The sequence below is a fragment of the Vombatus ursinus genome, unplaced genomic scaffold (assembly GCF_900497805.2).
Source record: "Vombatus ursinus unplaced genomic scaffold, bare-nosed wombat genome assembly UNPS02014807.1, whole genome shotgun sequence".
Lineage (NCBI taxonomy): Eukaryota > Metazoa > Chordata > Mammalia > Diprotodontia > Vombatidae > Vombatus > Vombatus ursinus.
In genome coordinates, this window is record NW_020954585.1 from 18,901,609 (window position 1) to 18,925,228 (window position 23,620).

The 23,620-nt window shown below is 37.5% G+C and overlaps 1 protein-coding gene and 1 pseudogene across 8 annotated transcripts in view; one reads left to right on the forward strand and one right to left on the reverse strand.

The window, feature by feature from the left end:
* Positions 1-23,620, reverse strand: part of AOPEP (aminopeptidase O (putative)) — a 568,440-nt gene that overhangs the window by 261,157 nt on the left and 283,663 nt on the right. For all 8 annotated transcript variants that reach the window (XR_003570208.1, XM_027874398.1, XM_027874399.1 and 5 more), the window contains one exon: positions 1,698-1,887. Coding sequence is in view for 7 of the 8 variants with exons in the window: in XM_027874398.1 (XP_027730199.1) it covers positions 1,698-1,887 (190 nt within the window). In the remaining variant the exon portion in view is untranslated. The remainder of the gene's footprint in view (positions 1-1,697; positions 1,888-23,620) is intronic.
* Positions 3,768-18,669, forward strand: LOC114051997 (annotated as a pseudogene).

Here is a 23,620-nt window from a genome sequence, read left to right on the forward strand (position 1 = left end):
CCTCATCTCCTAGCAATCTCCTAACCTCAAATGCCTTCTGCTATTATCTCCTCCTTCATCCTTTTCACATGAAGAGGTGGCCTTACTCCTAACCAAAGCAAAGCCTTCTACTTGTACAAGCAATCCTATTCAATCCCATCTCCTCCAGCTGTGAGTATATTATTGCTATGGTTCCTTTTTTAGATATTGTTTTCTGTAAACTTTTAGACATCTCAGCTGCTATTATTCTCCTGTGTTGTAGCTAGTTGCTTTCTTTGATATCTAGCTTGGTAAATATGTATAAATAGGTCCCTTCTCTCCTACACCCTCCTTCCCCCACCCCATCCCAGTCCATTTCAGTTTAAAAGTCCATTTGATCAGATTTGCAAGACTCCAGGCAAATTCATCTGAACCAGCTCTTGTTAAGCACACTCTATCTCTACCTAGGGGCCTGCAGTTTAATTCCTACAGCTTAAGCTCTGGTCTAGAAACCCAAATCTCATTCTCAAATGGCATTTTCTTAACCATTTCTTCCCTTTCCACATCTGCCTTTCTCTTCAAAAATCTTTACCTTTGACTGACAGTGGAGATGAAAACACCACTTGTACCTCCTAATATCTTGAGTTTATTAACCAAGATATCATAATATTTAGTGATTCTTTTTAGGTTTCTCCAGAAAATTTCATTTTTTACCCACAAAAATCACCAGAAATAGTTAGTAGTCACCTGGTTTGACAAGTATTGAGAAGTTGTCAGTCATGTCTTTGATACAGCATATCTCTCTATTGTTATTAAGTTGACAAGTAATAATAACAGCTGATGTTTATAATACACTTTCAAGTTTGCTTTTATATACATTATCTCATTTGAAGCTTACAACAACCCTGTGAGGCAGATACTATATGTATTGTTATTCCCATGCCTTGTCCCAAGTCTCAGAAAAGTGAGACTTAAAGATATTAAGTAACTTACCCATGGAGTATCCAAGGAGTAAGGGTTGTAAGTGGGACGTGCACCCAGGTCTGTTTCACACTATCTTCAGTGTCTGGTCACTAGACCAGGCTGGTACTCCTTCAACAAGGGGCACCACTTCTACCTGCAACTTCTTCCTCTAAGCCTTAATAGATTATTTCTCCATCTTCTGTCTCTTGCTGGATTATCTCCCACCTGAGAGTAACTGAGGAGCCACATCATCATGCCTTAAAGTATAAACAGCTGATTCTTCTTCAGGATATTCAGTTCCCTAATCTTTAATAAAAGCCTCATTTCAGTTTCTTAGCTCCAAGTGTCAGTGGTTTCTTTCTTCTCTAGGTCATTTCTTCAACCTTCCAACCTCCTGACACAGGTCAGGATTGCCCTTTGCACACAGGGTCTCTCTGTCACATACATAACCCCTTGCTCTATATGGACATGTAATAATTAGTAAGTAGCCAGAGCATCATTAAAAACAAACAATGCTGTAACCAATAAGTATTTTTACTTTTAAAAATGGGAAAGGTACTTAGGAGAGTATTCTTTGGGGCAGAACTTTTTTTAAGGGAAATTTTTACTAACTGTCCCATCACAGAAGATCACCAATGCTGTTATCACCATGCTCAAGCAGCATTTTATTGGGCTATGATGTGCCATGTGCAGTGGTAGACAAAGTGCTGAACATATGGACAACAAGGTTGGCCACAAAGCTACTTTCTTCTGAGATGGATATCACACATACACACCTTTTGGGCTTCGGTCCAAAATACATCTTCTAGATGAGTGGCAAACCCTTCACTTAACCATTCTTCAGTCCAATCTTGAGCTCCGATGGCTAAACCAAACCAGGCATGAGCAATTTCGTGGCAAAGGCGTGTTCCACAGAGATGGCTCCCTCCAGGTAAGACACTCTGCGACAGGAAGATGATGTGTGGGCTGTGTATAATGAAGGACAAAACACATTACAGTCCTGTTAGAACCTGCAACTCATGGCTATATTAAATATGTGTGCTTTATTACCTTGTCAACCTATTATTACTACATGCATGTTAGATCATGACAAACAGTTTGTAGCTCAGATGTTTTTTAGAAATAAGGCTGCAGTTTGCTCTTTGGCAGTGATTCAGGCTAATACTTCTGCCAAGCAGTGTTTCAGTCATCAAACAACTATTACCTATAATAAGTAACTTAAACCAAAGTTTTACATTTTAAAAATTACAAGGCTGATATAGTTCTGCATCTATGAAATCTGGACAGTAAAAAGAAAGGCAGGTGTGAATGTGACTATCAAATGGATGATCAAAGATCCTGAAGCCAAAAAAAAAATCAAGTTTTGGTTTTTTTTTTTTAAATAGAGAAGTCTTATAGAATAAAAGGAAAAATAAGAAAAAATAGAAAAGGAAGTTTCCATTTTACACTAGGGATGGTTATCAACTTGACAAACTAACAGGTGCTCCAGAATATGAAGCACACATGAAGACCAGCTCTATATAAAGAGAGTTTGTCCAAGTGTACTGTATCATTTGGTCAAGAACATTTCTTCCATCTGTGTATGTTTGTCCACATCATACAAGAAGGATAAGACAGGCAAGGCTGTGTGTCAACCCATACAAGTGTGGAAGAGAGGCAACAACATCTGGACCAAACATCTAGATTTGTTATAACCTTTATAAGTTAAAACTCTTATCTATAATATTTTGAATATCCTATTTAGGGGCAAAGAGGTGGGGTGGGTAAAAAAGAAAATGAAGAGAGATGATTCAATGCTTTTGTTTTCAATAGGTTAACTTTATTCTCATTTATACATGACTCTTTTACAATCTCCTAGGAGGCATGTGATCTAAACTATCTCCCCTCAATAGGCAGAACAAACCAGTTAGATACATTCCCCTGTTAAGAAATTAAGCCCACATCTGTGTGCACTGGTTATTTCCTTCAGAGGACATATGTTTCCTATCACGTAGACCCTGCCCAAGTCAACACTGTTTGGCAGTTTCTCCCTCACTCCTTTGCTTATAATTAAGGAAAACTCCACCTCTATTTCCTTTGCAACTTGTCCAACCATTCAGATCAGAGAGCTCAATGGAAAATACAGTTGGGTGTGCCAAAACAGGTAAGCTCTGATGTGAAACAATAATAGTGCCTGCATGCAAATGAAGCACAATTAACTAGGATCACAGGGGATTGCACCAGAAATGACTGAAAGCACAGAGAGAAGAGTAAAGGACAAAGGAGCAAGAATAAACAGCACGTCCCCAAATCCTGCCAAGAGCAAGGCAGGTAATAAGGACAGAAACAAATTAAAAGAAAAGAAAATGAAAGAGAGAGGCAGAGAAACAGCCCACCTTTTTTTACTGAGAAAAACACTTCTGTTGAGAAGCTTAACTGTACATTGTGAGTATACCACTTTGGTCATTTTTAAGTAAATGACCCCTAGCTCTGACATGTGCAATGTTAAAAGGGAAAACCACAGAAATGCACCAAGTAAATAACATTCCAGACATACTGCTGGAGGTATTTTGTCCTTTTGGCTAAACAAAACATGAGCAACTTCATGCCTTATAAACAGACTTACAAAAGAGCCTGAATTGTTAAGTGTCAACTAGACATATAGATACACATGCTAACGTATACAAAGATATTATGTCTATGTTACTACTTTCAACACAATACCATTATACATGGTAATTACTAAGAAATCTCTGCAATCTTTTTATGTTTAAAAAAAAAAAACACCTTAATGTCCAAGTGTGACCTTTATGCTGTTTTCTTATTCCCTCCCAGAGTAAAAAAAGAAGAAGAAGAAGAAGAAGAAGAAGAAGAAGCAGCAGCAGCAGCAGCAGCATGTGTGAGGCCTGTTTGTGAAAATATGAAAATCTTCAAGTGCCCAAAGGAATGTACCAAAACTGGAGATGAGTGGGTGTAATTTCATTTTCCAACTTTTTAAATATTTTTAATAGAAATTATCTTGTAGAAGTCATAAAATTTTAGATTTGGAAGGGATCTTAGGGATAATTTAATTTAGCAATCCTCTCCACCACCCCTACTTTACAGATGAGGAAAGCAAGGCTTAGACAGGTTAAGTGACTATCCCATAAAAAACCTTGGTTGTGTCTACTATACTTTTTCCCTGCCATTAAGCTTCTTAATAGCAATATAGTAGAGCACTGACATTTCAGTCTGATTCAGATCCATGGAATTCACAGACCCTGAATTGGAAGGGACCTCAGTAATGATCTTGCCCAGTTCCCTCACAATATTCCTAATTAATTGTCAGTTGTTGAGTTCCCAGTGCAGATACATTGATTTCTTTAGACAATTCTCCCCTCTTTTTTCATCATTAGAATAAAAAAAAATTCTTCAGAGCTTCCTGAGAGCTTCTTATCTCTCCTGGGCTGAATTCTCCTACAGAATTTTAGTCAATGAGATCCTATTTTCCTTTATCTATTGTCTTTGAAATATTCTCTCTTGAAATCTAGGTTTCATGTCAAACTATGCCTAGTTTAATTCTCTTTTGCTATCATGAAATTCTAAGCTGGAGTAGTCATTCCCCCAAGGTTTCCATCATTTACACCCAATCAACTAGTACTTTCCAGTGGTTGAGAAATAGGTGCAAAATGACAGGTCCCCTCATTGATCCATGAACCTTTTGAAGGATTATCATGATTATCATCATCATCTTCATCAAAATTATTATTAGGGGCAATGTTCTGGCAGGGAATACTTCAACAAATGCATGGATAACCAAAGATCTCCACTAGTACTGTATCATGCCACCCATCTAACAAGATTATCACTGGTTTCTAATTTCACATTTTCCATTCCTAACTCATTTCTGGTTTTGAAATAAATGTATTTCCAACTGAATTGGGAAAGTATTTTAATCTTCCATTCACTTTAGGTTTATAAATTGACTTTTCCAAATATAGATGAAACTGTATTTTACATAGCAGAAAGAGTTGGATCTAAAGTTTCATTCGTTCACTCAATAAGCATTTACTAAGTACCTAGTATGTTCCCAGTTCTATGCTACGTGCTGGGTATACAAAGAAAAAACAAAACAGTTCCTCTCCTTAAGGAGCTTATATGGAGAAACAATATGTGTCAGTGTAAGGAGTGAAATCACAGTGGTGAAAATAGAGATCTTTTGAAGAGGTCCATTTTGTTGTCTTCTGTATTGTTCTTTGAAAACTAAACATATAGGGGAAAGTCACAGCATTCAAGCCTTATGTGGGGAGAAAATGCAGTGGTCAGAATACATAAATTAACAGAGAAAAACCTTGTGCACCACTCAGATCCTTTGTTCCCTTTTTGATGTACACATGAACTAAAGCAGGACCTAGAATATCAAAAACACTCACAAATACTCAAAAAAACTAAAAACAACCCCATGGACACCCAAACACCACCATAAAAAGAAATTGTGGATCAAACCCTCAGCTGCTGTACCATATCTGGTTTTTCTCCTGAACACACTGATCCTGGATTTGCCATTATCAGCTGTGTGGCCTTGGTTAAGTTACCTTACTTTTCTGGGCCTTCTTAGTCTTCTTTTCTGTGAAATGAGGGGTGGTAGATTACAAGATCTCTAAGTTTGTTTATATTTCTGTCGATATGGTTTAAGACTCACAGATTCCTTTGGAATGGGAATTTTCTGGGGAAAGTTATGCCCCAAATCCTCCAGTTCCTAGCATTTTCTTCCCAATGGTAAGCATAATATATGTGATAAACTTGTGGTTATATTTCTCTTGGCAGAACGCACTTCTTTCTTACCATACAAACCAAAAGATGGAATGAGATTTTTAAAAAAATTGATGTTGACCTTTGTTCTTATGGCTGATATTTAAATCCTGTGCTTTACACATAGTAGATATGTACATTATTATCTGAGATGCTGAAATCTAAAAAGATATATTTCTTACTTAAAAAAACCTTCTAAACCCCAAGAAAAAACCTTCTAACCCCAAGTATAAGATAGAAGAAGAGCTAGATTTAGAGTCAGAAGACCTCTCAAATCCTACCTCTGCTGCTAATGTGACTAAATGTGATACCTTAGGCAAGTCACTTAACCTCATAGAAGAGGTCTTAGGTTCCTCTTTTGCAAAATAAAGAGGGTAGATTAAATGATCTCTGTGATTTAGCTCTAAATCCCAAGAAAATTCAAGGAAAAGTCACTCATGTTGATTGATTCAACAAACTGATAGTTCTGATACATTCAGAAGCACTCTTAGAAACTGAGCCATATCATATTAAATACTGTCTTAATGGAGCCTAGACCAATGATCTCCAAAATGAAGGCCATGACTATCATACAATCCCAAGGGGCCATGGCATAGGACACACATGATCAATCACTTGAAAGGTGTCTCAAGGGATTGCCATCCAATTCTCCTCTGAGGTTTTTCACCAATTTATCCACACCTACCCTTCAACTATTATACCCAGGCCTCCCTCACTCCACCTCATCCAGCAGCCACTGAGGGCAGTTATGACCTAACCCTGACTCTGGCACTCCACTTCAGCCACTGCATAGGTACCACTGGGAAAATTCCTTCAATCCATTAAGGCCCAGCCTAGCCTCCCTAAATAACCTCATGGTAATAGCAGGTACCCAATAAAGATGGGCTCTGTGTTCCAGGGCAATAAGAGTAAGAACTCCATTCCCTCCTTTTTGTTTTGGGTGGGGCACAGTGAGTTACATAAGATAAGTAGGAATGGAAAGCATGAGAGTTTCAACAAAAATCTCATTATGTTTCCTCCCAAATCAACCCTTCTTCAGAACTTTCCTATTTTTGTCAAGGGCACCACCAACCTTCCAGTCACTTGGTTTATCAGCTTCACCTTGGTGTCATCTGAACTCCTCATTTTCATTCAACCTCAAATACCCAAGGCATTGCAAAATGTTGTTTCCATTTTCTCAACATCTCTCACACCTGTCTCTCTCCACTAATACAGCCATCACCCTATTTTAGGCTCTCATCATCTCTTGCCTATACTATTATGATGACCTCCTAACTGTGCTGACTCATCTCGTCATCCCCTGCCCCTAAATCATCCTCCACACATATGCCAAAGTGATTTTTTAAAATAAATACATAAAATATATACCTATATTTTCTGAATTACATTCCTTTTACCTCTAGGATCAAATATAAACCTCTCTGTTTGGCATTTAAAGTCCTTCATAACCTGGTGCCAAATGACTTTTCTAGCTTTATTTTTACATTACTCCCCTTCTTGTACTCTAAGGTCCAGCCAAACTGGCCTTCTTCCTGTTCTCGCATGCAGACAAAAACAGAACTAAAACATCCAAAAATGAATATGAAAGTAGGGTGTGATACCATCCATTCAGCAGAACTATGTAAAGAAAGAGAAATGACTTTTTTTTTATTTTAAAGACTTTCTATTGATTTGAAATGAGAGACAATTCACTTGTGTAAGTTTTTGTATTATGTATGATGAATATACATAGAGAAATATGACTCCTGCTAAAAAGCAAGATGAACACTTTGTATATTTCTTTTTACATTTACATTTTTAAATGCAGAAAACTTAAAAATGTTTCTTATTTTGTGGGCCTGCATGAAAACAGGCAGAGGGCTAGATTTGGACTGTAGTTTGCCGATCCCTGCCTAGACAATCACTGTCCACGCTAACAGTGCCCATTTCAGGGTTTTCTTTGCCTGCTACAGGGATCCGTGCCATGGGTCTCTCCAAATGCCAAATTGCTTATTCATCATCCTTACAATGGATGGAAGCATAATCATTTTAATGAAATCTTTATACTACATTTATTTTTTGTACTGGCTCAACATTTTCCAAAACAAGAGACAGAGGATAAAGTTATATTCTTTGAACACCCACTCCACCCCAAATAGATCACACTCCTACTGCTTTTTTATTCATAATTTCCTTCCTTCCTTCTTTGTTTCTAGATTTTTCTTTCTCCTTTTCATTTCCTTTTTTCCTTCCTTCCTTCTTTCTCTCTCTCTCTTCCTTTCTTCCTTTGTTCCTTCCAATAAAAGGACAGGAAAAGTGGAGGTAGACTGGGAAAATGGGGGAGGGTGGGAGTAAGGGAATGTGTATACATCCTCTTTGTTTTCCTCTGAGACCAGCAACAGTGAAGCCACCACACAAAGGCTCCAACAAATAGAACCGTGTTTCTGTCTCTTTTCCTTAAAAATTATGTATATCATCCGACCTCAGACCAAACACTTGACTCTTACTAGCTGTGTGACCCTGGGCAAGTCACTTAACCCCAATTGCCTAAAAAAAAAAAAATATGTATATCATTGCTGACTTAAGAATGGGTTTTCAATTTTAAGGTGTTACAGAAAAATGTCACCCATGTAGCATAAAGCGTTGCATATATAAACCTAAAACATGTCTCTAATAATAGAAGGAGGAGTGCCTTGATTGTTCTCAGTAGTAGTTATAACCCATCAGAAGGAATTCTATTTAGGGCAAAAACAGACTTTCATCAGATCCCAAAGTGGAGCTGGTACTTGATTTATTTCTACTTTTCCCTACAGACTTGATCCCTTTTACTCTTTAGGGAATGATAGAACACTTTTTGGCCCAACCTGGTTTTAACTTCTACAGCAGGTCAGAACAGGTTGCATGGGTGGAGTAAAGAAGCTTGGAAACTGCTTTTGATTTAGAACAAAAAGAACCCCAAACCCTAGAAGAACCCCTCCCAGCATCCTGGAGATGATCCCAATCCCATTTGTAAGGCAACAAACTTAATAAGTCACCTTCAACATGTAGATACTTGGCAAAAAATATTTGGAAAAGAGCTGTATTTTCATCAGATTCTCACTCTTTCCAAGTTAAAATTCTCCTGCAACTTGATCAACAACATGATCAGATGAACAATATCTCACTGTGGGAAGGGAAAAGAAGCCTAGAAAAAAAAGAAACTAAGTACCATTCAAAATTAAACTACACAGTTCAAAGACTTTCCTGATCAAATGCAAGCAACTTTTACTTATATGTACCAGAGTTTCCCATTGATTTAATTTGGAAAGCTCAAAAGCTGACACACTACTCTGAGGCATTGTAAATGGAAGGACAATTTCTCTTGGAACACTCCCCTCCCTGACCCACCCTTTTACTATGTTAAAAATATTTTTTTTGTACATAAGATGTAAATATAAATATATTTAAAAATAAATAATAAAAATAAAATGTCCAACTCCTTTCTCTTCAAGGCCTGAGGTTAGGTTATTAAAATGAAAGCATCCTTCAGAATAATTTTACCTGAACATTCTAAATTTTTTAAAATAATGATCAGCTTAGATGCAGGAGAATGGAAAGATGGTCTTTTGAGGTCACTTTCTTTCCTATTATTGTGATCAATGAATTATTTGCTATCTTTCATTTCCGTCATCTGGAATCTAATTATTGATAGAAAGAACAGTAATTAACAAGCATTTACTAACCACTTACTATGTACTGGGCACTTTGCCAAGCACTGGGAATACAAAGAAAGACAAAAGCAATCACTGCTCTTAAGGGGCTCACAGTCTAATGGGGAAACCACCATACAAACAGCTATGTATATGGAGATAATCTCAGAACGAAGGCACTTAGATTAAAGGCTGAGAAAGGTTTCTTGTAAGAGGTGGGACTTTTGCTGAGACACGAAGGAGGTCAGGTAAGGTAGAAGGTAGAGATGAGGAGTGAGAGAATACTCCGTATGGGGGACAGCCAGTAAAAATACACAGTTAGGAGATGGAGCATTAGTTGTGAGAAACAGCAAGATCAGCGGCCCCGGACAGCAGAGGATATATGTGGGAAAGAGGAGAGGAGTTGGAAAAAGCCTAGAAAGGTAGGAAAGTGACAGGTTATAGAGGGCTTTAAGAGCCAAAAGGAAGATTTTATAGTTTATCCCATAGACAATATGGAAGCACTTGAGTTTAATGAATAGGTGGTGATATGGTCAGACTTATAATTTAGGAAGACCAATTTAACAGCTGTATGGAGGATGGACTTGAGTGGAAAGACCTGAGTTAGGAAAAACAACCAGAAGGCTACTGCAGTAATCTAAGTGTAAGGTGATAAGGTCCTGAACCAGGATAGTGGCAGTGTCAGAAGAAAGAAGGGGGTGTATAAGAGAGATAATAGAAAGGTAAAATCTATAAGACTTGGCAACTGATTGACTGGATATGGGGACAGAATGAGAAAGAGTGAAGAGATGAGAATAACATCTAGATTGGAATCCTGGGTCTATGGGAGGATGGTGGGACTCTGACCAGTAATAGGAGGATCAGGAAGAGTAGAGAGTTTGGTGGGGGAAGATAATGAGTTCAGTTTTAGACGTGTTGAGTTTAAGGTGTTTGAGATATCCAGTTCGAGGTGTCCAATAGGCAACTGGAGATGCAAGACTGAAGGTCAGGGGAGAAGTTAGGGTTAAACAAAAAGATCTGAGAATTATCTGCATAGAGATGAAAGCTGAATGCATAGGAGCTGGTGAGATTATCAAGAAACAGTACAGAAGGAGAAGAACTGAGAGGTTCCAGGACAGACTCCTGTGGGACACTCATAGTAGGAGTGAGCTGGATAAAGATCTAGTCAAGAAAACTGAGGAGTGGTCATATAAGTAGGATAATCAGAAAAGAGCAGGATAATGAAAATTTAGAGGGAAAAAAAACAAAGTCTAGAGAAAAGAGAGCATCAAAGAGAAGAGGACAATTGATAATGTCAAAGGCTGCAGAAAGGTCAAGAAGGAAAAGGACGAAAAAAAGCATTAGATTTGATGATTAAGAGTTCAGTGGTAACTTGGGACACAGTTTTAATTAAATGATGATGTTGGAAGCCAGACTGCAGAGAGTTAAGAAAAGGGGCAAGAGGAAAGGAAGTGGAGGTATTGATTGTTGACAATCTTATCAAGGAGCTTAGCCACAAAAGGGAGATGAGATATAGGATGATAACTAGCAGAGATGGATGGATCAAGTGAGGAATTTTTAAGTATGAGGAAGACATAGGCATGTTTGTAGGCAGTAGGGAAACACCCAGTAGACAAGGAGAAATTAAAAGTTAGTGAAAACGGGGATGATAGAGGGAGCAATGTGCTAGAGAAGATAGGATGGAATGGGATCATTTGTGCATGTAGAAGGGTTTGCATCGGGAAGGAGAGGCCCAGCTCTTCATGTGAGACTCCAGGAGTAGAGGAGATAGTGGTAAAAGGCATGTGGAGGGTGCGGATTGAGAAGAGAAGAGGAAGCTCTCAACAAACTGCCTCAGTTTTGTTCGGTGATTTATGAAGAAAGGTTTTCAGCTGAGAAGGCGGAGCAGAGGGAGAAACATGGGAGTAATGGGGGGGGGAATGAAAAAGTTTGGAAAAGTTGCTGTGGTAAGTGGTAAATGAATTAGGGAGGTGTAAAAGGATTCTTGCTGCAATCATGGCCCAGTTGAAATGACATAACAAAATTTGTTTTTCTAAACACGATTTTCTCCATATTTGTTTAGCATCATCTAAGTAGGAAGAAGGAAGCAGATGGTGAGAGTAATCCAAGGCTGGGGTTTGGCAGTGCAAGACCTTAGACAGGATAAGGGAGCAAGAGATTTTAGAGAATAAGACCACGTAGAAGTGAACTGGTTCACTGAGGGTCAGGATGAGGAAGGATGGCTAGTGCAGGGGTGATGGCTTGGGAAAGAACTGAGAAGTGGAAGGCATGGTGGTTGCAGGGAAGACAAAGAAGAGGTTTTGGGGTTGAAATGCTGAGGCAAGGAAGCTGCATCCAATTGAATCAATGTTGTATCTTCTTTTCCATGCTATGGCCAAGTAAACTTTTTGTTAACTGTTAAATGGTCTACAAGTGACTCATTTCATTCCAATCCCAAACCTGAACCACTAGACAAGCCTGAGCCAGGCCTGGCCTGCAAAAGTAGAGGAGGCCTTACTAATGGCAGGAAAGTTAAGCTATAGGATTGCAAGCAGAAGAGATGGTAGCAACAGCTAAGATAACTGGGTGAAAACTATGGAAGTTGTGGCAACAGTAAATAGGTGGAATGACTGGTAGATGAGGATGTAGAAACTATACCTGACTGGAGACTCATGATTACTGTGCACTCAGGCTCTGAAGACTTCCCCTTGTACATCCCTATGGGTGGGCTAAGTTTTTGGGGACATGGATAACCATTCTGGGGAAAAGGGAGGCTGAAAATAGTAGCTGATTATTCACTCCTATTATATTTACTAAAGGACTCAGGTTGTTAGACTCTGATATGTCATATTAATAACAATAACAACAACAATGATGGCATTTATCTATATAGCACTTTATAATGGCAAAATGCTTTACAAATATTATCTCATTTTATCCTCACAACAGCAGTGGGAGATAGATGCTATTGTTAATCCCCATTTTACAGATGAGGAAACAAGCAGGTTAAATAACTTTGCCAGGGTCATGTACTTCGTAAGCACGAGAAGCATTATATTGAACTCAGAACTTTCTGACTCCAAGTAGTTCTGCTATATTCAAAACCTGGGAAACCTTGAGTTAGCTGCAGGAATAAAGTACAGCATCCCTAGGATTGTGATAATATGAGCCTGCCTGTGATAACTTTCCCAAGAGAAAGATTCATGAGCAGATAGAACTGTTATTGAGAATCCCCAAGACAGAACCTGGTCCATCTGCCAAGAGAAAAGAGGTTTAGGAATCTCACCTGATACTCAGTTACATAACTATAGTGTCAAATTGCAATAGTCAGCTTTCCTCCCTACCACTACCTCTACCTTCCATAAACACTGTGATACAGTGGCTATTCCAATGATCCTCTCTGGAGGTAGGACCTTTCTCATTCTGGTAGCTTTGCTTAGAGAAAAGACTGAAGTTTGTTAATTGAGGGCTAGCCAATAATTGATACTTATCTGAAGAGTTGCATTAAGTCTGAAGTTATGGTATTAATTTTTTTAAATTCCAAATGGAAATATAGTAGAATATAAGCTCCTAGAGGGCAGAAACATTCTCACTTTCTAATTTGCACTCCCAGCTCCTGGAACAGTGCCTGACAAATAGTAAGCACTTAATAAATTAATTATTAGATAATAATTTATTCCTAAATTTCATTATCTTAAAATTACATTAAATTACCTGAATTTAATAAATTTAATTTAATATAAATGGAATTTAATAAATTTGATTCAATGTAAATTAAATTTATATTAAATTATTCAAGTAATGCATTATGTAATAATTTATTATTAAATAAAATAGAATAACTTATTATTATAAATGAGTAAAAAGCACTTAATAAATTAAATGAATGATCCGTTGTAGAATTTTCTAGGGAATGGCTCCCTTTTTCTCTTTGCATCATAAACCATAAGTTCAACCAAAGCAGCCCCTGAATTCTTATTGACAAATACAAAGGAAATTTGTGTTTAAAAATAACACAAGTTACTTAACATTCTGATCACTATGGGCTTGGGAAGCCACTGACATCTTTAATTTTACCTTTATTGAAACGTTTTTCATCAAGTAATTTGGATTTGTTTGAAAAGAATGACTAAATTATCCATATCCTTTGACCCAGAGATTCCAATGCTGGGTAAATACCTCAAGGAGGTCAGTGACAAGAAGAAAGGCCTCCAAGTACACCAAAATACTTAAGTGCTTTTTTGTGTGTGGTGGCAAAGAACTGAAAATAAAGTATATAGATGCACATTGACTGGGGAATCACTAAAGAAATTGTAGACATGAATATGATATAATATTACGGTGCTGTCAAAAATGAATACAGAGAACTATAGAATGAGTCAAATGAACTGATGCAAACTGAGGTAAACAGTTTGTGAGGAAAATAATATATAAAACGTGAAAGGACCACTATCTGCCAAGATTCCCTCTCCCCCCACTCTATGTTAGGCTAGACTGGACCCGGGCTTAAGGATTCAGCTGCTCCTCCTCTTGGAAGAAGCCTTTGATTATGCTGATCTGGCATCCTGGTCACATAAGGGCATTAAAATGCCAACCCACAGAGAAGAGTAATTCAGACTTGGTAGATGTCCCAAGTCTGTGGGAGTTGCCACACTCTGCCCTGACCAGCCTTGTTTACATATGAAGAATGGGAGATGACGGGGATCCCTGCCCAAGCTAAGTGCTAAAGCATCCTTGGTGAATATCTTTTCTATGCTATGGCTAAATAAATGCCCTTTTGTTAACTGTGAAATGACCTATGAGTGCTTATTTTGTTCCAATATTGAACCTGAACTAACAGGGTACCAGTCCGAGTCAGTCTCACCCTCAATACAACAACAGAAATGGAAATAATGATAATAATAAAAATAAAAACAGAAGGCTGTGAAATTCAGACTAATCTTGGTTCCTAAGAAGAGATATGAGAGACATTTACCCCAAGCCTCTTTGCAAAAGTTGGGGATCATGAGTATGGAACACTGTTTACAGTATCAGACTTTTTTTTTAATATATCAGTTTTGCTGTATATTTTCCCCTTCTCCTTAAAAAATTCATCATAAGAGATAGAGGGAGGAATGCAGAAGAAACCGTAGGTAGTGTAAAAACAAGATATCAAAGTGATCAATAAAAATTTTATTTTAAAAACAGTTCTTTAATTTTATAAATATGTAGACTTGCTCTATTTCCAAATTACTTAAGGCATAGGATTGAGTGTTGGAAAGGCCTCAGAGATGATTCAAACCTCTCATTTCACAAATGAGGAAACTGATACACAAACATCTGTCCATTTTCTGCAGGAGCTGATGGGCTCAGGAGCCTTTTGACTAGTAATTAGAAATTAAGACATATTGTCAGCAATTGCTTGAGCACATTAAATGACATGTAATTTGAAAAAAAAAATATTCCAGGGCTGCACTGTTTGTGCCCACAAAAGGGGTAATATTATTAGTCTCCAGTGAGATACAGGACCAGTCTTATTTGATAAAAGAATACATTTACTTTATTCCCAGAAGAGAAATAAAATGGCAAAGCAGCGTAACTCTAACAGCTCCTCTGGTTACCTCGCACTAAATGCAACTATTCAGCCACAATCATGTCATTAATGAAAATGGAGAAACATAGTGTGACATATCTCAAAAGCACACTGGCTTTAGAAAAAAAAATCCTTTTTTTAAATCATGAACTTAATGATCATCGACAAACACACATTTCAAGTTACGAAGAACAGGAAGAAAACTTTATAAGAAACAGAAAACTTGTTTTGTATATATAATTTTATATATTTTCATATATATGTATTATATATGCATGTATGTATGTATAAAGTTTAACAATGCAGTAACAAAATTATACTGTGTTCCTTTGTACACTTTTTTGTGTATTTAAAAACATGTTTTACTGATGTGCTTTCTTTAATTCTCCACTAACCTAACTTTTCCCATCCCTCAAGAAGTCTTCCTTGATAACATACACAGACATACTTCCATATAATTTAATATGATAGTTTAAAAGTGAACTAAGACTTTTATAACACCCTGTATGTATATAATCTGTTATCATATACACGTGTGTGTATGTATGTATGTATGTATATATATACAAATAAACACATATCTATACATACCCAAGGCAAACAAATCACATTGGCCATGTCTGCACATGCCTATCTCATTCACTGCCTCTAATCCACATTCTCTCTGCCAAAAATTTTTAGGTCATCTTCATCATCAGTCTTTTGTCATCATGAAATGACCAGGGTTCTGAAGTCTTTCAAAAAATTTCCCCTCACATTATTATTGGGAGTCCTTACTCTACTGGCTCCGCTGTTCACTTTGCATCTCTTCATACAAATCTTTTCCATATTTTTCTGAATCTATAATATTTATTGGTCTTATGACACAACAAAATTCCATTATATTCATACGCCACAAGTGTTCGGCCACCTCCCCAGCCCTGCTTTGGAGGTCCCAAAACACTATAAAAATGAATAACTCTGTATTTAATTAACTTTGAAATGCAGTACCTATGTTCCTTAAAAATCACAAATCCAAGTCTTCCTATTTTTTTTTCCTCAAAAAAGCTGTCAAGGCTAAAAGCTGTCAAGGCTTTCAAAAAGAAATCATTAGAAGAGGTGTAGAGGTATAATAATAAAAATGGTTCCCACTTATACACTTTATAGTTGTCAACGTACTTTATTTACAATACCCCAATGAAGTAAGTAGTGTCAGTATCATTACCCCTATTTTATAGCTATAAGAACTGATGTGACAATAGTATCAGAGATAGGGAGTAGAGCCTTCAAGCCTAAGTTGTCTAATTCCCAGCCTAGAGTTCAATACACTACGCTATGTTGTTATATAGCTTTTACAATGTAACTTAAATATCTAAGAACTAGTTATATATACATTGGTAATCTAAAAAGCTGAATCAATCAGACAAAAGAGCCAATAAGTAATTAAGCATCTGCTGTGCATTAGGCACTGTGAATATATACATATATAAACACATATGTGGTATGCATGCATGCATGTATATATGTATGTATAAAATAAGGTCCATTTGGCCTTGAAGGCCTGCACTAAAAGTCAGCCTTTCATGTGAAACTAAGGTAAAAAAGACTCTTATTTAACAATGATCTACCTTTTCCAACCACACTTATAAACAGAGAGAGTTAGTGTGAGTGTAAAGCTAATGGTATCTCCATTAGGGCAGTTTCGAGAAGCCATTTTCTACTGAGCACTACTGAGTCATGGGGAAAAAACTGATGGTCACATTCAAAAAGCAAACTAATCTAAAGAGCCATAAAATGTTCACAATATATGCTTTTCTTTTAAAGTACAGGGGACAAAAAACATTTTCAATAACTACAACCATTATGATAAAATACACTTTGCCTCAGTATCACAGTCATATTTGAAGGAGCAGGAGAAGGTAAAGAGAAAAAAAAAGCATCAGATTGGGGAAGGGGGATGGAATAAAAATATGACACAGAAAGACACAGATGAGATACATGAAAGAAGAGTAAAAGGGAAAGATGGAAGGAGTAGAAAAGAGGCACAGAGGAAGAGAAACATAGAGAAGATGAAGGAGGAGGAGGAGGACAAGGATCAAGAGAGTTCTTAACCTTTTTTGTGTCATGGATGCCTTTGGAACTCTGATGAAGGCTGTGGACTAAAGTTCCTTCCAAATCTAAGTTCCATGCTCCTAAGAGAAAAAGGTCAAGTATTTTATTTGGCCTTTTCCTGCCACATTAGATAATAAGCTATTTAAAGGGAAGGACCTGCATCATTTTAACCTTGGTTCTGGCTCTTAGCTCATGTTTAGCACATGGTATACATTCAATATATTCAATATATTCAATAAATGTGTGCTGGATTGATGCTTGTTAGTTACTCTAAGAGCAGATAGGTGATGCAGCAGATAGAGTGCCAGCCTGGAGTCAGGAAGACTCATCTTCATGAGTTCAAATCTGGCCTCTGACATTTACTAGCTGTGTGACCCTGGGAAAGTCACTTCACCCTGTTTGCCTCAGTTTCCTCATCTACAAAATGAGCTAGAGAAGGAAATGGCAAACCATTCCAGTATCTTTTCCAAAAAACAAACAAATGGGGTCACAAAGACTCGGACATGACTGAAAAACGACTGGACAACAAGAAGTTATTCTAAGTGATGCCTTAAACTCTGGCATTAGTCTGTGCAAGTCTCATTCTATGTATTCAGGATACAGATTAGGAGATTGAAACACAAATTAAAATCTCAGTAATTCAGAATAATTGGGGAGAATGACAGATAGGACAAGTGAAAAATCCCTAAGAAATATGGCCTCAAGGTACTGTGTGGCTTTGCTGCCAGTCTAGTCTGGCGATCAATAGGCAAAGTAGGGCCTATGATCAAAATACATCACAGTCAAGTACCATTCTAGAAACATGAGGCAGGATTCAGAACTGGGCTCCAGCCAATAACTAGGTATCAGAGAGTACCAGATAGACCAATGTCAGCTACTCTTAGCTCTCAGTCAGCCTATCAAGTTCACATTAGACAATCAACATATTTTAGGGATGGGGTCACAAGGGGAATTCATTGTGGGCTGAAACAAGTTCCTCTATCTGGTTCAGGGTAGGAATTGCAACTGTACTTGATCCAGATCAGATAAGGAAACAATGGTCAGGTACCAATCTTACAGCATAGATTCTGAAACATTTTAACAGAATTACTATTTTTATCTTAAATTAAGTTTCTAACTTAATACTTATTATCAGCTGTTTGCTTAACATTCATTCACTCAACAAAAATTTATTAACAATTGATTTGGTTTCTCTTCAGTTGTGTGTAAGGTGCTTGGTTCTTCTTCGGAAGCTAAGGCCACGCTGAGGTGACCCCTCACTTCATCCGGCGACTAGCACCACTACAAACAAGTCTCTCCTCATCCTTCTGCTGAAATGTCCGTCTCCGAGCTCGCCTGCATCTACTCTGCCCTCATCCTTCACGACGATGATGTTACAGTCACAGAGGATAAAATCAATGCCCTCATTCAAGCAGCAGGTGTAAATGTAGAACCATTCTGGCCACTATTATTTGCAAAGGCCCTGTCCAATGTCAACATTGCAAGTCTCATCTGCAATGTAGGAGATGGTGGACCTGCCCCAGCAGCTGGTGGTGCTGCACCTCCTGCTAGCACAGCTGCCCCAGATGAGAAGAAGAAGAAAGAGGAAGCAAAAAAAGAAGAATCCGAGGAGTCCGATGATGACATGGGCTTTGGTCTGTTTGACTAAATATTTTTTGTAACATTAAATATAAAGCTTAACTCAAAAAAAAACCCAATTGATTTGTTCAGCAAACCCTTTCTTCCTTTAAGCAGGGATATTTTTATTCATTATATTTGTATCCCCAGTGTCTAGCTCAGTGCCTGGCACATAACAGGTGCTTAATAAATGCTTCCTGATTGACTGAATCAAAAAGAGTACGAAAGCGAACTTTAGTCCAATTATAACAAATACTTAATTTACATAGTATTAATCTGCACAGAGAGGCACGGTGTTCAGAGAGCCAGCCTGAAACCAGAAAGACCTGGCTCCAAGTCCTGCCTCAAACACATACTAATTGTGTAATCATAGACATGTCACTTGTCCTCTCAATAATCTAAGCAACTCTCTAAAGCTAAGCTGCAGAGAAGGTGCAGCCTGAACTGGTTGAGGTTGCTTCCTCCCCTGGGAGTTCCTATAGCAATGAAAGCATAAGTCCAGCACCTAATCCTAACCTAAATGATTATGTTTATTATGCTTTTAAATACAAATACCTTCATTTAATGATATCCTAGTATATATAGACTAATAGGCTATATAGTCAAAGTAGAATTTGCTAGCTAAACAATTGGAATATTATAAAGGTCACTGATAAATTGAATTAATAATCTGCTAACCTTTTTTCTCTGACTGAACTGGCATCGAGTAGTAACATATGACACAAGAATAGCATTAGATGTACGTGTGTACGTGTGTGTGTGTGTGTGAAAATCATTCAATTAAAGTTACTTTTATTGGCACAAAGGATCTGAGAGCCAAATTCTTCTATGGCAAATTATAAATTTTTTTTAACAATTAAAACTTTTATAACAGTTAAATATCACCGTTAATTGATAAATTTTGTTTTGGCAGAGTACACAAATCCCCCAAAACTTATAGAATCAACCACAGGCTTAGTGTTGGCAGAGATTTTAAGATTTATCTAAGTCTAACATCCACTTTTTACAGATGGGAAAACTAAGGACCAAAAAGGTGAATTCACTTGTCTGAGGTCATAAAAATGATCACAGTAGCAGTCAGGATTCAAACAAAATCCAGCATTTTTTTTAACTACATCCTGATGACTCATAGACAAACTAGCCACAATGTACTCCCCCAAAACTCATATGTCAATTCTAAATCTGCATTTTAAAAAATCCATCGTCATAGTGTATATTTGGAGACAGAGTGATACCTTATGAGAAGCATTCATATTAGAGCCCTCCCCCTTCTCTCTCAAAACAAATAAATAAAATAAATAAAGGCAAGTACACTTCCCCCAGAATGCAAAATAGAGTATGAAATGAAAGGCTTTTAAAAAAAAGTGTGTTCCTTGTTTTAGTTAAATTTTCCATTAACAATATGTACTATTCATATTTGGACAGTATGTACATATGTCTTTTAACATTAAGGTATATTTAAGGTATATTTATATGCATCTAAAATTTAAGATACAAATTCACAATACTTCCATATAGTCAAAAGCCTATTTCTTGAAGGCAATGATAGTAAAGCATAAACTCTGGCATGTATTAGCAAGCTGTCTGTTATCTGAGAACCAGTTGAGCTAAGTTTATTGAGTCAGTCAGCCAGTCAGTCAATAAACATTTATTGAGTACCTATACGTTCCAAGAACTGTGCTAAGTGCTGGGGATTGTTGTTTGTCCTTTGTTCTTAAAGAGGACCATGACATCAGGAAGGTGATGTCATCACTTGCAAGTGAATTGGATTTAAGTGAGGGAGGGCTATGCAAAGTCATCAGCCTCACTCTCTCCTCAAGAACCATCTGGGTTCAGTGGCAGTACATAGGATGACTAGAGAGGCCCCCAGACACAGTGGGAGATCTTGGCCTTTTTAAGCTAGATAAGAAAAGTGAAAGACAGTTCCTACCCTCAAGGAGCTCATGACCTAAGAGGAAACAATATGCAAATAATTGTTCAAACAAGCTATATACAGAATAAATGGGGAATAATTAGGTTTCCTATAGAAGGAGGGATTTTAGTTGGGACTTGATGGAGGTGAGGAGGAAGAGGGTTCTCTAGGCTTAGGGACAGCCAGTAAAAATGTTTGGAGTCAAGAGACTGGAGTGTCTTATGCAAGGAACAAAAAGAAGGCCAGTGTCACTGGATTTAAGAGAACATGGGATGAGAGTAAAAGTGTAAGAAGACTGGAAAGCTAGAAGAATATCCAGTTATAATTATAAAGGCACATCACCAAGAGGCTGGACATCAGGTGACAGCTTTTTTTTTTTTAAAGTCACAGACATTCATGAATCTACTAAGGTGTGAACAGGGTTACAAACTGTATTGACAGATGGAGTAACCATATGGATGAAATTATAAATCTTTTCAAGTAATTAAGTAGCTGTTAGACTCTAGATGTCTATACAATTATTTACAAGTATTTAGGTCCCAAAGGAATAGTTTCCATTCCTTTAAATGGAATTTAACAAATACTTGTTAGCTCTACTTTGGGTAGATTATTATGCTAGGTCCTGGATGAAATGGAAGTTTTAGCCTGGACACAGTGCCTGCCCCAATGGATCAGTCTGCCTTATTTGGTAGCTGACAAGGTTGGTTTTATAAGTAGAGTACTACAGTTTGTTACCTATATCACGTGATTTTGAGGGACACCAAGATGGCTACATTTCCATTAAGCATCTCCTCTATTATCCTGAAAGGCTACCATTAGAAGTTCATTCCTTTGTATTCCTCTTGGTCCTTTTATACAATACAAATATTCCTGTGACTAGTACATTAAACTCACACTAAAGTATCATTGACTGTTGAAAGGAGAGGCTGAGGAAAGATAAGCATACCAACACATTGCTGGAGTTGTAAACTTATCCAATCACCCAGGAAAGGAATTTGGAATTGTGTGAAAAAAAAAAAAGCCATTAAAATTTCCACACCCACTGACACAGAGCTCCCACTGGGATCCCAATAGGCACATAAAGAAAGTTTCCATATACATGAAAATATTCATAGCAGCATTTTTTTTCCAGCAAAGACCTAGAAACAAAGTAGATGCCTGCCAGTTGTGGCTAAACATATTGTGGGCATTCATGTCACAGAATACCGTTGCAACAGAAGAAACAACGGAATATGAAGAATTTAAAGGAGTGAAGACTTAGCATGAACTGACACTGAGTAAACAGATACAAGAAAATAATATACATGACTGCAGCAATGTAAATGGAAATATAAAAAATGAAACAATGTTGTATAAATACAATAATGTTATATAATGACCAAGTTTAGCCCCAGAGAAGGAATGAGAAAATGCACACCCATATATAACCAACCCTACTTAGACTAAGCCCACCATCTCCCTACTCTCAACTTCCAACTCTCTCTCTTTGTCTCTTACTAGATCATAGATTATAGGATTCAGAACAGAAAGGACCTTGAAAATTATTTAGTCCAATATTTAAAAATTTTAAATGAGGAAACAGGCAAAAGGAGGTTCAGTGACATGAAACAGAGCTAGTTGAAGTTAGGAGACCTAAGTTTGAGTCCCAGCCCCAACGTTAACTAGCTGTGTGGCTCTGGGCAAGTACTTTGACATCCTTGAATTTCAGTTCCCTCATCTATAAAAATAGGGACAATGACACTTGCCCTACCAACCTCACAAAGTTCCTGTGAAGAGAGAGCTTTTTAAGCTCAAAATACTGTATAAACGTGAGTAATTAAAATTACCTAAATTTACATAGGCAGTAAGTAGAAGATTTGAGCTAAGTCTTCTATCTCCAAATCCAGGGCTTCTACCATACCATATTGCCTAGTCTAATATATATAACTATACGGGTATCCCATAAAGCCACGTTATCACATACTGCCACACTCACTCTCCTAGCCCAGCTATCCCATCTCAATTCTGTAGGTAAACCAGTAATTGGAAAGTATGCTATAATCGACTAGAAATATGGGATATCGCATTTGCTTCCACTAAGCTTAAAGAGCATTCTTTATCTTTAAAGCATCTGTGAAATGAGCAGGTGGAAAGTAAACCTGTCTTCATCTTACCCATAGAGAAACTGAGGCAGAAAGTAAGCTGGGGCACAAAGTCAGTCAGCAATGAATCCTGGACCTGAACACATGTATCCTTATTTAAGAATAAGTTCCACTAGCCCTGGAACTAACTACCATTTTTCTAGTATTCATTAAACTTTAGAAAAATCTCTGATGGATAACAGAAATTTTATATCATTTTAGTTGTAGGGCTACATTTATGTTGCTGGTCAAAGGTACGTTGTATCCTCCAGACACACCTGTAAAAATAAACTAATACTGTCATCTGGTCAGATCTGTTTCACTTCTTTTTAGACATAATGAAAAATATGCCACAATAATAAACCTCTTTTCCCTCTCCAGCAGCTGGAAAATTACATTATGATTAAGATGACATCATTCAGCTACTCCAAGCATGTTGCCTCTCTGAGAAATCATGGGGAAGCAATGACAGCACTGATAGAAACACCACTTTGCAATGAAAACCCACTATTTTTATTTAGCAAAATGGCTTTTTTATTGCCACAAAATTTTTTTAAATGAAAATATGACAGAGCACATTGTCTGAGGCCATTGATCACTCAACATCCCTATCGTGGAAATAAACAGCCAAGGCTAACAATTCCTTTCTTCAAAACAAGAAGAAAGATGATAAGAAAGAGCTAGAGGAGAAAGCAAATTTTAAACATCTAAGTTCCAGGATTGAACTATCTTCATTCAGGGGACCAGGCAAATTGTCAGATGTTAGGCCATTAAGTAGAGCTTCAAGGGAGGAAGGCCTCAGTTATCCTCTCCTCACTAAGGAAAAGGATGAATATTGAGGGTAGATACTGGTGAGCCATACACCTGTTTATCTGGCATAAACCGTGTTACTATGTAAAACAAGGCATAGAGGATAGAGAGTGGACTTTGGAGTCAGGAAGACCTGGGTCAAGGTCTGTCTCTGAGAGTG